Genomic DNA, 17,072 nt, shown 5'->3' on the forward strand with positions numbered 1-17,072 from the left:
GTCCGGAACTCCAGGGCGAACTCCTGTGTACTCCTCCTCCCCTGTCGGAGGTGGAACAGACGCTCCCCCGCCGCCTTCCCTTCAGGTGGATGGTCGAACACTGCCCTGAAGCGGCGGGAGAACTCCGCGTAGGTGATGGTGTCTATTCCCCTCTATTCGGCGTTGGCCCACTCCAACGCCTTGCCGGTGAGACAGGAGATGAGGGCGGAGACGCTCTCGTATCCCGAGGGCGCCGGGTGTATGGTAGCCAGGTAGAGTTCCACCTGCAGGAGGAACCCCTGACACCCGGCTGCGGTACCATCATAGGCCCTCGGGAGCGAGAGCCGAATACCACTGGGTTCCGGTGCTGGAAGAGAAGGACTGGCCGATGGTGATGGTATGGTGTGCGGAGGTGTGGGCACCTCTCCGGTGACCAAACGGCGCAGAGTGTTAGACACCTCGTTCATGGTGGCCCCAAGTTGCTGGATCATCGTGTCCTGATAGCTGATCCGTTCCTCCAGCGACTTGGGTGCCGCCGCTGCTCCTGCTGACTCCATAGGTGGTGTGTTATTCTGTCAAATGAACTGATGTGGATGTGGTGGAGGAGTCAGGCGCAGGACACAGAGGCTTCGTCCAACAGACTTTACTAGTCAAAGGTGACAAAATACAATACATGGCCTCGAAAACAAACAGAGGCGAGCGATTACGCAAACTGTGTGTAAAACACCAAACAAACAAACAGAGCGAAAACACGCAGCTCCTATGACAGGCAGACAATAACACACAACACAAGACTAACCAAACGAGAAACTTATAGGAGACATAATTAACCAAACAGGAAACAGGTGTACACAATCAGACCAAACCAAACAGACATCGAAAACATCAAACGGTGATAGCTAATACTGCGGGGACGACGACCGCCGGAACCTGCCCGAACAAGGAGGAGGAGCAGCCTCGGCCGAAACCGTGACATTTATACAGGGAAAGATCTCAACACTTTATACAGGGAAAGATCTTCTGTCCAGAAACAGGAAGCAAGAATCAAGTCCAATAGCTAGTCAGCACTCTGTTATCCACACATCTTCATGAATACTGATTAGAACTCTCAGGTTGTCCTGGGCTGGCTGATCAACTCTTAACCCAGCTGATTAGAAGTCTCAGGTTGTCCTGGGCAACTATTAACCCAGCTGATTAGAACTCCCAGGTTGTCCTGGGCTGGCTGATCAACTATTAACCCAGCTGATTAGAACTCTCAGGTTGTCCTGGGCTGGCTGATCAACTATTAACCCAGCTGATTAGAACTCTCAGGTTGTCCTGGGCTGGCTGATCAACTATTAACCCAGCTGATTAGAACTCTCAGGTTGTCCTGGGCTGGCTGATCAACTATTAACCCAGCTGATTAGAAGTCTCTGGCGTAGCGTGGGAGTTCCTCAGAGGGAATAAATAAGAAACACATTCCCCTCTGGGTCTCTCTCTGTCTGTCTGTCTGTCATTACACTACCCTCAGATAGACAGATCTCAGTCTGTTACTATCCCTACAGACAGTACTTTCTGTCCCTACTCTACATCCCTACAGACATGGGGAAAGGGTTCTTCATCAGCAAGACATTGGGGATAGTTGGTGTGATCGTGGGGACTGGAGTGGTGGCCGCCATCATCGCCCTGTCAGTGGTCTATAGCCAGGAGAAGGCCAAGAACCAGGAGGCAGCAGATGGAGGTGGAGTGCCCCCCACCCCCTCCACTCCTAAAGACCCCTGGGACCACTACAGACTGCCTGACTCCCTGTCTCCCGTCTCCTACAACATCACCCTCTGGCCTCGACTGGTTGTCAATGCCTCTACTGGCCTCTACGTCTTCACAGGACAGTCAGCTGTGGTGTTCCAGTGTAAGAAGGACACAGATCTCATCCTCATCCACTCTAACAAGCTGAACCTGACTCTGCTCAATGGCCACCATGCCAGACTGACTGGCCTGGATGGATCTACTGCTCCCACCATAAAGAAAAGCTGGCTGCAGGTTCCTACTCAGTTCCTAGTGATCCAGCTGGATAGTAATCTGATTGTGGGGAAACAGTATGAGCTGTACACTGATTTTATAGGAGAACTGGCTGATGACCTGGGAGGCTTCTACAGGAGTGAATATACAGAGGAGGGGAGTCCCCCAGTGAGAAAGTAAGGAAAACATAAATTAATAAAAGTGTCACCTGTGCCGTACACTGTTGTTCATCTGAAGTGCATTTACTGATTGGAATGATTGAAAATTACGCTTTGGTTTGTTAAACCTATTCTATAAAATGTGTCTGAAATCAAATAACAAATTTGACAGATCAATGTAATTTATTAATTAAATGACGCTTTCAACACCTCATGCACATCCACATTGAATAGTGGCAGGGCAGTGGAGAGGTGGGGTAGTGTAGTGGTGGGGCAGTGTAGTGGTGGGGTAGTGTAGTGGTGGAGTAGTGGGGTAGTGGAGTGGTGGGGTAGTGGGGTAGTGTAGTGGTGGGGCAGTGTAGTGGTGGGGTAGTGTAGTGGTGGGGTAGTGTAGTGGTGGGGTAGTGTAGTGGTGGGGTAGTGTAGTGGTGGAGTAGTGGGGTAGTGGAGTGGTGGGGTAGTGGGGTAGTGTAGTGGTGGGGCAGTGTAGTGGTGGGGTAGTGTAGTAGTGGGGTGGTGGGGTAGTGTAGTGGTGGGGCAGTGTAGTGGTGTAGTAGTGGGGTGGTGGGGTAGTGTAGTGGTGGGGTAGTGGGGTGGTGGGGTAGTGGGGTAGTGTAGAGGTGGGGTAGTGTGTTGGTGGGGTAGTGGAGTGGTGGGGTAGTGTAGTAGTGGGGTGGTGGGGTAGTGTAGTGGTGGGGTAGTGGGGTGGTGGGGTAGTGGGGTGGTGGGGTAGTGTAGTGGTGGGGTTGTGGAGTGGTGAGGTAGTGTGTTGGTGGGGTAGTGGAGTGGCGGGGTAGTGGAGTGGTGGGGTAGTGGGGTGGTGGGGTGGTGTGGTAGTGGGGTGGTGGGGTAGTGGAGTGGTGGGGTAGTGTAGAGGTGGGGTAGTGGAGTGGTGGGGTAGTGGAGTGGTGGGGTAGTGTGTTGGTGGGGTAGTGGAGTGGTGGGGTAGTGGAGTGGTGGGGTAGTGTAGAGGTGGGGTAGTGTGGTGGTGGGGTAGTGGAGTGGTGGGGTAGTGTAGTGGAGTGGTGGGGTAGTGTAGTGGTGGGGTAGTGGGGTGGTGGGGTAGTGGGGTGGTGGGGTAGTGTAGTGGTGGGGTAGTGTAGTGGTGGGGTAGTGTGTTGGTGGGGTAGTGGAGTGGTGGGGTAGTGTGTTGGTGGGGTAGTGGAGTGGTGGGGTAGTGGAGTGGTGGGGTAGTGTGTTGGTGGGGTAGTGGAGTGGTGGGGTAGTGTGTTGGTGGGGTAGTGGAGTGGTGGGGTAGTGGAGTGGTGGGGTAGTGTGTTGGTGGGGTAGTGGAGTGGTGGGGTAGTGTGTTGGTGGGGTAGTGGATTGGTGGGGTAGTGTGTTGGTGGGGTAGTGGAGTGGTGGGGTAGTGGGGTGGTGGGGTAGTGGAGTGGTGGGGTAGTGTGTTGGTGGGGTAGTGGAGAGGTGGGGTAGTGGGGTGGTGGGGTAGTGTAGTGGCGGGGTAGTGTAGTGGTGGGGTAGTGTAGTGGTGGGGTAGTGGGGTGGTGGGGTAGTGTAGAGGTGGGGTAGTGTAGTGGTGTGGTAGTGGGGTAGTGGAGTGGTGGAGTGGTGAAGTGGTGGAGTGGTGGAGTGGTGGGGTAGTGTAGTGGTGGGGTAGTGTAGTGGCGGGGTAGTGTAGTGGTGGGGTAGTGGAGTGGTGGGGTAGTGGGGTGGTGGGGTATTGGAGTGGTGGGGTAGTGGGGTGGTGGGGTAGTGGGGTAGTGGGGTAGTGTAGTGGTGGGGTAGTGGGGTGGTGGGGTAGTGGGGTGGTGGGGTAGTGTAGTGGTGGGGTAGTGGAGTGGTTGGGTAGTGTAGTGGTGGGGTAGTGTAGTGGTGGGGTAGTGGGGTAGTGGAGTGGTGGGGTAGTGGAGTGGTGGAGTGGTGGAGTGGTGGAGTGGTGGGGTAGTGGGGTGGCGGTGTAGTGTAGTGGTGGGGTAGTGTAGTGGTGGGGTAGTGGGGTGGTGGGGTAGTGGAGTGGTGGGGTAGTGGGGTGGTGGGGTAGTGGGGTAGTGTAGTGGTGGGCTAGTGGGGTGGTGGGGTAGTGGGGTGGTGGGGTAGTGTAGTGGTGGGGTAGTGGAGTGGTGGGGTAGTGGAGTGGTGGGGTAGTGGAGTGGTGGGGTAGTGGAGTGGCGGGGTAGTGTGGTGGTGGAGTAGTGTAGTGGTGGGGTAGTGGAGTGGTGGGGTAGTGGGGTGGTGGGGTAGTGTAGTGGTGGGGTAGTGTAGTGGTGGGGTAGTGTAGTGGTGGGGTGGTGGGGTAGTGGAGTGGTGGGGTAGTGTAGTGGTGGGGTAGTGTAGTGGTGGGGTAGTGGAGTGGTGGGGTAGTGGGGTAGTGGGGTAGTGGGGTGGTGGTGTAGTGGAGTGGTGGGGTAGTGAGGTGGTGGGGTAGTGGAGTGGTGGGGTAGTGTAGTGGTGGGGTGGTTGGGTAGTGGGGTGGTGGGGTAGTGGAGTGGCGGGGTAGTGTAGTGGTGGGGTAGTGGAGAGGTGGGGTAGTGTAGTGGTGGGGTAGTGGAGTGGTGGGGTAGTGGGGTGGTGGGGTAGTGTAGTGGTGGGGTAGTGTAGAGGTGGGGTAGTGTAGTGGTGGGGTAGTGGAGTGGTGGGGTAGTGTAGTGGTGGGGTGGTGGGGTAGTGTAGAGGTGGGGTGGTGGGGTAGTGGGGTGGTGGGGTAGTGTAGAGATGGGGTAGTGTAGTGGTGGGGTAGTGTAGAGATGGGGTAGTGTAGTGGTGGGGTAGTGTAGAGATGGGGTAGTGTAGTGGTGGGGTGGTGGGGTAGTGTAGTGGTGGGGTGGTGGGGTAGTGGGGTGGTGGGGTAGTGTAGAGATGGGGTAGTGTAGTGGTGGGGTAGTGTGGAGGTGGGGTAGTGTAGTGGTGGGGTAGTGTAGTGGTGGGGTAGTGTGGTGGTGGAGTAGTGTAGTGGCGGGGTAGTGGAGTGGTGGGGTAGTGTAGAGGTGGGGTAGTGTAGTGGTGGGGTAGTGTAGAGGTGGGGTAGTGTAGTGGTGGGGTAGTGTAGTGGTGGGGTAGTGTGGTGGTGGGGTAGTGTAGTGGTGGGGTAGTGTAGAGGTGGGGTAGTGTAGTAGTGGGGTGGTGGGGTGGTGGGGTAGTGGGGTAGTGTAGTGGTGGGGTAGTGTAGTAGTGGGGTGGTGGGGTAGTGGGGTAGTGTAGTGGTGGGGTGGTGGGGTAGTGTAGTGGTGGGGTTGTGTAGTGGTGGGGTAGTGGAGTGGTGGGGTAGTGGAGTGGTGGGGTAGTGGGGTGGTGGGGTAGTGGGGTGGTGGGGTAGTGTGGTGGTGGGGTAGTGGGGTGGTGGGGTAGTGGGGTGGTGGGGTAGTGTAGTGGTGGGGTAGTGTAGAGGTGGGGTAGTGGGGTGGTGGAGTAGTGGGGTGGTGGGGTAGTGGAATGGTGGGGTAGTGTAGTGTCGGCAGTTTATTAGAAGAGTTGGGGGTGTGGTTTATTGGGGGCGTGGCTTTTAGGCTTTTATTTTATTAATCCTCTTAATAACTAACACCTGTAATGATACTTGCATAAGATACACTGTAAAACATTGACTGCCACTGATGTCATTGTTCATCTGAGCTGCTGTTATTGATTGGTATGTGCTTTGGGTTTTATCTTCAACATATTCAATTAGTCTGAAGTTAAACAATGAATTTGGGAGATCATTGTGTTTGAACCGACTGCAGGTTCTAAATTGCTTTCAACACATCATGCTCTTTGCCACCCGTCAGAGTGAATGTCATTCAAATTCATCTGTTCTGTTGTATTCCCCAAGCAGAGATTTGTTTGTCCACTGAATCTGTAATGATACTTAGAAACCTCGTTAAGGCGTCCATTGTTTAGATGTCACCATTTGCCTACAATAGGGTGGCAGGTAGCCCATCGGTCACTGGTTCGAATCCCCGAGCCGACTAGGTGATAAATCTGGCTCTGAACCCCAACTGCTCTGGATAAGAGCGTCTCTGTCCCTGAGCAAGGCTCTGAACCCCAACTGCTCTGGATAAGAGCGTCTCTGTCCCTGAGCAAGGCTCTGAACCCCAACTGCTCTGGATAAGAGCGTCTCTGTCCCTGAGCAAGGCTCTGAACCCCAACTGCTCTGGATAAGAGCGTCTCTGTCCCTGAGCAAGGCTCTGAACCCCAACTGCTCTGGATAAGAGCGTCTCTGTCCCAGAGCAAGGCTCTGAACCCCAACTGCTCTGGATAAGAGCGTCTCTGTCCCAGAGCAAGGCTCTGAACCCCAACTGCTCTGGATAAGAGCGTCTCTGTCCCTGAGCAAGGCTCTGAACCCCAACTGCTCTGGATAAGAGCGTCTCTGTCCCTGAGCAAGGCTCTGAACCCCAACTGCTCTGGATAAGAGCGTCTCTGTCCCAGAGCAAGGCTCTGAACCCCAACTGCTCTGGATAAGAGCGTCTCTGTCCCTGAGCAAGGCTCTGAACCCAAACTGCTCTGGATAAGAGCGTCTCTGTCCCTGAGCAAGGCTCTGAACCCCAACTGCTCTGGATAAGAGCGTCTACTAAAATGTAAATATTGTGACCGTTAAAGTTTTATGTAAAGATCAATTCGGAGTAATTATTGAATGTTATTGAACCAGTGTAATTTCTCATTTTGCGGGGAATTGATTGAACTGCTTGTACCGCAATTGAAGCGTTTTGGATAGGTAATTCCAAAGTGAAAAATCAACTCTGAACAAGATGAAAAAATGGGTGCATTTACATGAAATAATATTTAGTATTCAACTGAACTTTGGGTTTACAGTGACTTGATTCATTGGACTTTTAATCACTTGAAGTAATTTGTTGACGTTGATCCAAAGACAAATTTGATACTGTAATACAGAGTGCTGAGTCATGATGAATTGTTCTCATCAAATCAAGGTTTATTTGTCATATACACAGGGTACAGCGTAGTGTACGATGAAACGCTTCCTGGCAGCTCTCCTCTGGAACAGTTGTTCATGTGTATACCACAGGAGGTTGGGGACACCTTCATTGGGGAGGACAGGCTCGTTCTAATGACTGGAGCGGAATCGGTGGAATGGTATCAAATACATTAAACACATGGTTTCCATGGTTTCCAGGTGTTTGACTCCATTCCATTGGCTCCGTTCCAGACATTATTAAGAGCCCTCCCCTCAGCAGCCTCCTGTGGTATACCATGGGGGTGCAGTTCAATACATTCCAAGTGCAATGTATTCTGAACATTCTCACCAGTCAGTGCTTTAGGTAATTAACTGATGGTCCTTGAACTAAGACACTCAGTACCTTTATCTTTCAATGTGAACTTCAAACCGCTTCAACTGCTGATAAGAGTCTTATCAAACTGCAACTACAACATGCAATATGAATGTATTGACTCTACGTCTAACTGTAACAGCCTTGTAGTACAGCAGTAATAACAAGCGCAACATATTTCAGTAATAACTACAATATGCAGAAGGATTTATAAGTGTGAATGACTGAATGCATTGCACCTACAGTCACTATGTCTAAACTGTAGCTGTCCAGTCTTCAGTGCTGTTGTGATACCGGTTGCTGTGTGTGTCGGTAGAGTTGTAACTGTCTAGTCTTCAGTGCTGTTGTGATACCGGTTGCTGTGTGTGTCGGCAGAGTTGTAGCAACCACTCAGATGCAGCCTGTGGACGCCAGGAAAGCCTTCCCCTGCTTTGATGAACCTGCCATGAAGGCCGTGTTCCACATCACCCTCCTCCACGCACATGGAACCGTGGCTCTGGCCAATGGCATGAATCTAGGTAAGCATGGAACCCTGGCTCTGGCCAATGGCATGAATCTAGGTAAGCATGGAACCCTGGCTCTGGCCAATGGCATGAATCTAGGTAAGCATGGAACCGTGGCTCTGGCCAATGGCATGAATCTAGGTAAGAATGGAACCGTGGCTCTGGCCAATGGCATGAATCTAGGTAAGCATGGAACCCTGGCTCTGGCCAATGGCATGAATCTAGGTATGTGTGCTGTTGGCTGCTTCTAGGTCCAAATGGGATGGGATCTGTGATCTGTTTCCTAGATTATAGTTAGAGAGTTTAATGCTACAATCTGCCAAATGTACCTCTCGCTCAGACTGAGAGAACCAGTTCTGCCAAACTCTCAACAACTGGCTGAAGAAAATACAAGCATTGCATTTTTTTGTCTTTTTTAAAGTAAGCTGCTATACAAATATACCTTATAGGCTGATCCACTGCCGTACTCAGCTGACTATATACTAAGTTGTGTAACCTTCTAGAATCTATGGTAGAACCTCAGAGAGTTCCTGTTGTCACTGGAGGGATCTGAACTCTGGTCTCCTGCTGGGAAAACCAATGTGTCGTCTCTGCTACGCTCACTAACCCGTTTCTCTCTCCACCTGTAGCCTCAGTCAACGTCACTGTCAACGACCAGGATGTTACTCGGACCAGCTTCAAACCCACACCCCTCATGTCAACCTATCTACTGGCCTTTGTAGTCAGTGAGTTCGATTTCATCCGGTCACCAGAAGGGGAAAAGGTTTTGGTACGTATTATTAACAGCTCTGGATCTTATTGGTCTGCGTTGGGGAGAAGTTTCCCCTTCATACAGATCTAGGACCAGCTTCCCCTCCCCAAATCCTCAGTTATCCCAGAACTCTAAAATCTCGCGTAATTTGGTCAGGTGTTTACGTAGTCTGTTCACGAGAGATGACCCAAATCCTTACCTCAGTTATCCCAGAACTCTAAAAGCTCGCGTAATTTGGTCAGGTGTTTACGTAGTCTGTTCACGAGAGATGACCCAAATCCTAACCTTAAAGGGATACTGCTCTCGGTCAAAATCCCGAAGTCTCCCTTTAACCATTAGTAGTGAAAATGCAAAACTGACCCCAGATCAGCGTCTAGGGGAAACGTCAGCATACTACACCGTTGTGTCTTCAGGATGAGGGAGACGTTATTGTTTTATTTCTCTGTGCTGCCCTCTAGCGGTCTCTCCAGCTCAGTACAGCTGACAGGGCAGACCAGGGGACAGGATCTCATGAAGGAAAACATGTCTTTATTTCCAGATCAGGATTTGGGCTCGTAAACAGGCCATTGCTGAAGGCCAGGGAGATTACGCCCTCAAAAAAACTGGACCAATCCTGGAGTTCTTTGAAAATTACTACAACTCTAGCTATCCTCTGACCAAATCAGGTAAGACTTAAAGAGCTACGTAATATTCTTACTCTCAGATTCCCCGTCTGTTGTTGAAGAGGATACGCATATTCAGTGTGCGTCCCAAATGACGCCCTATTCCCTTGTGTGGTGCACTACTTTAAACCAGGGCCCACAGGCCTCTAGACAAAAGTAGTGTACTATATAGGGAATAGGGCACCATTTGAGATATGAACACTCCTGTATGTTGTAGACCAGATAGCTCTGCCTGACTTCAGTGCTGGAGCCATGGAGAACTGGGGTCTGATCACCTACAGAGAGACAGCCCTGCTCTTCAACCCTGTTAGCTCATCCAACGCAGACAAAGAGTGGATCGCTACCGTCATCTCTCATGAACTGGCTCACATGGTATGTTTTACAGTCAATACTATGCTGTTATATATACAGAGTGGCTGCAGATGGCTGGTATGTTTTACAGTCAATACTATACTGTGATATATACGGAGTGGCTGCAGATGGCTCCCTGGTATGTTTTACAGTCAATACTATGCTGTTATATATACGGAGTGGCTGCAGATGGCTCCCTGGTATGTTTTACAGTCAATACTATACTGTGATATATACGGAGTGGCTGCAGATGGCTCCCTGGTGTGTTTTACAGTCAATACTGTACTGTTATATATACGGAGTGGCTGCAGATGGCTCCCTGGTATGTTTTACAGTCAATACTATACTGTGATATATACGGAGTGGCTGCAGATGGCTCCCTGGTATGTTTTACAGTCAATACTATACTGTGATATATACGGAGTGGCTGCAGATGGCTCCCTGGTATGTTTTACAGTCAATACTATACTGTTATATATACAGAGTGGCTGCAGATGGCAGGTATGTTTTACAGTCAATACTATACTGTTATATATACGGAGTGGCTGCAGATGGCTCCCTGGTATGTTTTACAGTCAATACTATGCTGTGATATATACAGAGTGGCTGCAGATGGCTCCCTGGTATGTTTTACAGTCAATACTATACTGTTATATATACAGAGTGGCTGCAGATGGCAGGTATGTTTTACAGTCAATACTATACTGTTATATATACGGAGTGGCTGCAGATGGCTCCCTGGTATGTTTTACAGTCAATACTATACTGTTATATATACAGAGTGGCTGCAGATGGCTCCCTGGTATGTTTTACAGTCAATACTATACTGTTATATATACAGAGTGGCTGCAGATGGCTGGTATGTTTTACAGTCAATACTATACTGTTATATATACGGAGTGGCTGCAGATGGCTCCCTGGTGTGTTTTACAGTCAATACTATACTGTTATATATACAGAGTGGCTGCAGATGGCTGGTATGTATTACAGTCAATACTATACTGTTATATATACGGAGTGGCTGCAGATGGCTCCCTGGTATGTTTTACAGTCAATACTATACTGTTATATATACAGAGTGGCTGCAGATGGCTGGTATGTTTTACAGTCATTACTATACTGTTATATATACGGAGTGGCTGCAGATGGCTCCCTGGTATGTTTTACAGTCAATACTATACTGTTATATATACAGAGTGGCTGCAGATGGCTCCCTGGTATGTTTTACAGTCAATACTATACTGTTATATATACAGAGTGGCTGCAGATGGCTGGTATGTTTTACAGTCAATACTGTACTGTTATATATACGGAGTGGTTGCAGATGGCTCCCTGGTATGTTTTACAGTCAATACTATACTGTGATATATACAGAGTGGCTGCAGATGGCTCCCTGGTGTGTTTTACAGTCAATACTATACTGTTATATATACAGAGTGGCTGCAGATGGCTCCCTGGTGTGTTTTACAGTCAATACTATACTGTTATATATACAGAGTGGCTGCAGATGGCTCCCTGGTATGTTTTACAGTCAATACTATGCTGTTATATATACAGAGTGGCTGCAGATGGCTCCCTGGTGTGTTTTACAGTCAATACTATGCTGTTATATATACAGAGTGGCTGCAGATGGCTCCCTGGTATGTTTTACAGTCAATACTATGCTGTTATATATACAGAGTGGCTGCAGATGGCTCCCTGGTATGTTTTACAGTCAATACTATACTGTTATATATACAGAGTGGCTGCAGATGGCTCCCTGGTATGTTTTACAGTCAATACTGTACTGTTATATATACGGAGTGGCTGCAGATGGCTCCCTGGTATGTTTTACAGTCAATACTATGCTGTTATATATACAGAGTGGCTGCAGATGGCTCCCTGGTATGTTTTACAGTCAATACTATGCTGTTATATATACAGAGTGGCTGCAGATGGCTCCCTGGTATGTTTTACAGTCAATACTGTACTGTTATATATACGGAGTGGCTGCAGATGGCTCCCTGGTATGTTTTACAGTCAATACTGTACTGTTATATATACGGAGTGGCTGCAGATGGCTCCCTGGTATGTTTTACAGTCAATACTATGCTGTTATATATACGGAGTGGCTGCAGATGGCTCCCTGGTATGTTTTACAGTCAATACTATACTGTTATATATACGGAGTGGCTGCAGATGGCTCCCTGGTATGTTTTACAGTTAATACTATGCTGTGATATATACAGAGTGGCTGCAGATGGCTCCCTGGTATGTTTTACAGTCAATACTATACTGTTATATATACAGAGTGGCTGCAGATGGCTCCCTGGTGTGTTTTACAGTCAATACTATGCTGTTATATATACAGAGTGGCTGCAGATGGCTGGTATGTTTTACAGTCAATACTATACTGTTATATATACGGAGTGGCTGCAGATGGCTCCCTGGTATGTTTTACAGTCAATACTATACTGTTATATATACGGAGTGGCTGCAGATGGCTCCCTGGTATGTTTTACAGTCAATACTATGCTGTTATATATACAGAGTGGCTGCAGATGGCTCCCTGGTGTGTTTTACAGTCAATACTATGCTGTTATATATACAGAGTGGCTGCAGATGGCTCCCTGGTGTGTTTTACAGTCAATACTATGCTGTTATATATACAGAGTGGCTGCAGATGGCTCCCTGGTGTGTTTTACAGTCAATACTGTACTGTTATATATACGGAGTGGCTGCAGATGGCTCCCTGGTATGTTTTACAGTCAATAATATGCTGTTATATATACAGAGTGGCTGCAGATGGCTCCCTGGTATGTTTTACAGTCAATACTATGCTGTTATATATACAGAGTGGCTGCAGATGGCTCCCTGGTATGTTTTACAGTCAATACTATACTGTTATATATACAGAGTGGCTGCAGATGGCTCCCTGGTATGTTTTACAGTCAATACTGTACTGTTATATATACGGAGTGGCTGCAGATGGCTCCCTGGTATGTTTTACAGTCAATACTATGCTGTTATATATACAGAGTGGCTGCAGATGGCTCCCTGGTATGTTTTACAGTCAATACTATACTGTTATATATACAGAGTGGCTGCAGATGGCTCCCTGGTATGTTTTACAGTCAATACTGTACTGTTATATATACGGAGTGGCTGCAGATGGCTCCCTGGTATGTTTTACAGTCAATACTGTACTGTTATATATACGGAGTGGCTGCAGATGGCTCCCTGGTATGTTTTACAGTCAATACTATGCTGTTATATATACAGAGTGGCTGCAGATGGCTCCCTGGTATGTTTTACAGTCAATACTGTACTGTTATATATACGGAGTGGTTGCAGATGGCTCCCTGGTATGTTTTACAGTCAATACTATACTGTGATATATACAGAGTGGCTGCAGATGGCTCCCTGGTGTGTTTTACAGTCAATACTATACTGTTATATATACAGAGTGGCTGCAGATGGCTCCCTGGTGTGTTTTACAGTCAATACTATACTGTTATATATACAGAGTGGCTGCAGATGGCTCCCTGGTATGTTTTACAGTCAATACTATGCTGTTATATATACAGAGTGGCTGCAGATGGCTCCCTGGTGTGTTTTACAGTCAATACTATGCTGTTATATATACAGAGTGGCTGCAGATGGCTCCCTGGTGTGTTTTACAGTCAATACTGTACTGTTATTTATACAGAGTGGCTGCAGATGGCTCCCTGGTATGTTTTACAGTAAATACTATGCTGTTATATATACAGAGTGGCTGCAGATGGCTCCCTGGTATGTTTTACAGTCAATACTGTACTGTTATATATACGGAGTGGTTGCAGATGGCTCCCTGGTATGTTTTACAGTCAATACTATACTGTGATATATACAGAGTGGCTGCAGATGGCTCCCTGGTGTGTTTTACAGTCAATACTATACTGTTATATATACAGAGTGGCTGCAGATGGCTCCCTGGTGTGTTTTACAGTCAATACTATACTGTTATATATACAGAGTGGCTGCAGATGGCTCCCTGGTATGTTTTACAGTCAATACTATGCTGTTATATATACAGAGTGGCTGCAGATGGCTCCCTGGTGTGTTTTACAGTCAATACTATGCTGTTATATATACAGAGTGGCTGCAGATGGCTCCCTGGTGTGTTTTACAGTCAATACTGTACTGTTATTTATACAGAGTGGCTGCAGATGGCTCCCTGGTATGTTTTACAGTCAATACTATGCTGTTATATATACAGAGTGGCTGCAGATGGCTCCCTGGTATGTTTTACAGTCAATACTATGCTGTTATATATACAGAGTGGCTGCAGATGGCTCCCTGGTATGTTTTACAGTCAATACTATACTGTTATATATACAGAGTGGCTGCAGATGGCTCCCTGGTATGTTTTACAGTCAATACTGTACTGTTATATATACGGAGTGGCTGCAGATGGCTCCCTGGTATGTTTTACAGTCAATACTATGCTGTTATATATACAGAGTGGCTGCAGATGGCTCCCTGGTATGTTTTACAGTCAATACTATGCTGTTATATATACAGAGTGGCTGCAGATGGCTCCCTGGTATGTTTTACAGTCAATACTGTACTGTTATATATACGGAGTGGCTGCAGATGGCTCCCTGGTATGTTTTACAGTCAATACTGTACTGTTATATATACGGAGTGGCTGCAGATGGCTCCCTGGTATGTTTTACAGTCAATACTATGCTGTTATATATACGGAGTGGCTGCAGATGGCTCCCTGGTATGTTTTACAGTCAATACTATACTGTTATATATACGGAGTGGCTGCAGATGGCTCCCTGGTATGTTTTACAGTTAATACTATGCTGTGATATATACAGAGTGGCTGCAGATGGCTCCCTGGTATGTTTTACAGTCAATACTATACTGTTATATATACAGAGTGGCTGCAGATGGCTCCCTGGTGTGTTTTACAGTCAATACTATGCTGTTATATATACAGAGTGGCTGCAGATGGCTGGTATGTTTTACAGTCAATACTATACTGTTATATATACGGAGTGGCTGCAGATGGCTCCCTGGTATGTTTTACAGTCAATACTATACTGTTATATATACGGAGTGGCTGCAGATGGCTCCCTGGTATGTTTTACAGTCAATACTATGCTGTTATATATACAGAGTGGCTGCAGATGGCTCCCTGGTGTGTTTTACAGTCAATACTATGCTGTTATATATACAGAGTGGCTGCAGATGGCTCCCTGGTGTGTTTTACAGTCAATACTATGCTGTTATATATACAGAGTGGCTGCAGATGGCTCCCTGGTGTGTTTTACAGTCAATACTGTACTGTTATATATACGGAGTGGCTGCAGATGGCTCCCTGGTATGTTTTACAGTCAATACTATGCTGTTATATATACAGAGTGGCTGCAGATGGCTCCCTGGTATGTTTTACAGTCAATACTATGCTGTTATATATACAGAGTGGCTGCAGATGGCTCCCTGGTATGTTTTACAGTCAATACTATACTGTTATATATACAGAGTGGCTGCAGATGGCTCCCTGGTATGTTTTACAGTCAATACTGTACTGTTATATATACGGAGTGGCTGCAGATGGCTCCCTGGTATGTTTTACAGTCAATACTATGCTGTTATATATACAGAGTGGCTGCAGATGGCTCCCTGGTATGTTTTACAGTCAATACTATACTGTTATATATACAGAGTGGCTGCAGATGGCTCCCTGGTATGTTTTACAGTCAATACTATACTGTTATATATACGGAGTGGCTGCAGATGGCTCCCTGGTATGTTTTACAGTTAATACTATGCTGTGATATATACAGAGTGGCTGCAGATGGCTCCCTGGTATGTTTTACAGTCAATACTATACTGTTATATATACAGAGTGGCTGCAGATGGCTCCCTGGTGTGTTTTACAGTCAATACTATGCTGTTATATATACAGAGTGGCTGCAGATGGCTGGTATGTTTTACAGTCAATACTATACTGTTATATATACGGAGTGGCTGCAGATGGCTCCCTGGTATGTTTTACAGTCAATACTATACTGTTATATATACGGAGTGGCTGCAGATGGCTCCCTGGTATGTTTTACAGTCAATACTATGCTGTTATATATACAGAGTGGCTGCAGATGGCTCCCTGGTGTGTTTTACAGTCAATACTATGCTGTTATATATACAGAGTGGCTGCAGATGGCTCCCTGGTGTGTTTTACAGTCAATACTATGCTGTTATATATACAGAGTGGCTGCAGATGGCTCCCTGGTGTGTTTTACAGTCAATACTGTACTGTTATATATACGGAGTGGCTGCAGATGGCTCCCTGGTATGTTTTACAGTCAATACTATGCTGTTATATATACAGAGTGGCTGCAGATGGCTCCCTGGTATGTTTTACAGTCAATACTATGCTGTTATATATACAGAGTGGCTGCAGATGGCTCCCTGGTATGTTTTACAGTCAATACTATACTGTTATATATACAGAGTGGCTGCAGATGGCTCCCTGGTATGTTTTACAGTCAATACTGTACTGTTATATATACGGAGTGGCTGCAGATGGCTCCCTGGTATGTTTTACAGTCAATACTATGCTGTTATATATACAGAGTGGCTGCAGATGGCTCCCTGGTATGTTTTACAGTCAATACTATACTGTTATATATACAGAGTGGCTGCAGATGGCTCCCTGGTATGTTTTACAGTCAATACTGTACTGTTATATATACGGAGTGGCTGCAGATGGCTCCCTGGTATGTTTTACAGTCAATACTGTACTGTTATATATACGGAGTGGCTGCAGATGGCTCCCTGGTATGTTTTACAGTCAATACTATGCTGTTATATATACAGAATGGCTGCAGATGGCTCCCTGGTATGTTTTACAGTCAATACTGTACTGTTATATATACGGAGTGGCTGCAGATGGCTCCCTGGTATGTTTTACAGTCAATACTGTACTGTTATATATACGGAGTGGCTGCAGATGGCTCCCTGGTATGTTTTACAGTCAATACTATGCTGTTATATATACAGAGTGGCTGCAGATGGCTCCCTGGTATGTTTTACAGTCAATACTATACTGTTATATATACAGAGTGGCTGCAGATGGCTCCCTGGTATGTTTTACAGTCAATACTATACTGTTATATATACAGAGTGGCTGCAGATGGCTCCCTGGTATGTTTTACAGTCAATACTATGCTGTTATATATACAGAGTGGCTGCAGATGGCTCCCTGGTATGTTTTACAGTCAATACTATGCTGTTATATATACGGTGTGGCTGCAGATGGCTCCCTGGTGTGTTTTACAGTCAATACTATTCTGTGATATATACGGAGTGGCTGCAGATGGCTCCCTGGTATGTTTTACAGTCAATACTGTACTGTTATATATACGGAGTGGCTGCAGATGGCTCCCTGGTATGTTTTACAGTCAATACTATGCTGT

At 47.1% G+C, this 17,072-nt stretch overlaps 1 protein-coding gene across 1 annotated transcript in view; it reads left to right on the plus strand.

Moving 5' to 3' along the window:
• Positions 1–1,560: 1,560 nt before the first annotated feature.
• The window catches only part of LOC311124911 (aminopeptidase N-like), a gene marked incomplete at its 5' end in the record, with an annotated part of 67,572 nt that continues 52,060 nt past the window's right edge, over positions 1,561–17,072 (plus strand). Inside the window, 5 exons of the mRNA XM_084199007.1 lie at positions 1,561–2,153; positions 7,730–7,872; positions 8,487–8,626; positions 9,147–9,273; positions 9,488–9,642. Coding sequence (XP_084055133.1) covers positions 1,561–2,153; positions 7,730–7,872; positions 8,487–8,626; positions 9,147–9,273; positions 9,488–9,642 — 1,158 coding nt within the window. The remainder of the gene's footprint in view (positions 2,154–7,729; positions 7,873–8,486; positions 8,627–9,146; positions 9,274–9,487; positions 9,643–17,072) is intronic.

This window comes from Coregonus lavaretus, assembly GCF_964263955.1.
Source record: "Coregonus lavaretus genome assembly, contig: HAP1_SCAFFOLD_284, whole genome shotgun sequence".
NCBI lineage: Eukaryota > Metazoa > Chordata > Actinopteri > Salmoniformes > Salmonidae > Coregonus > Coregonus lavaretus.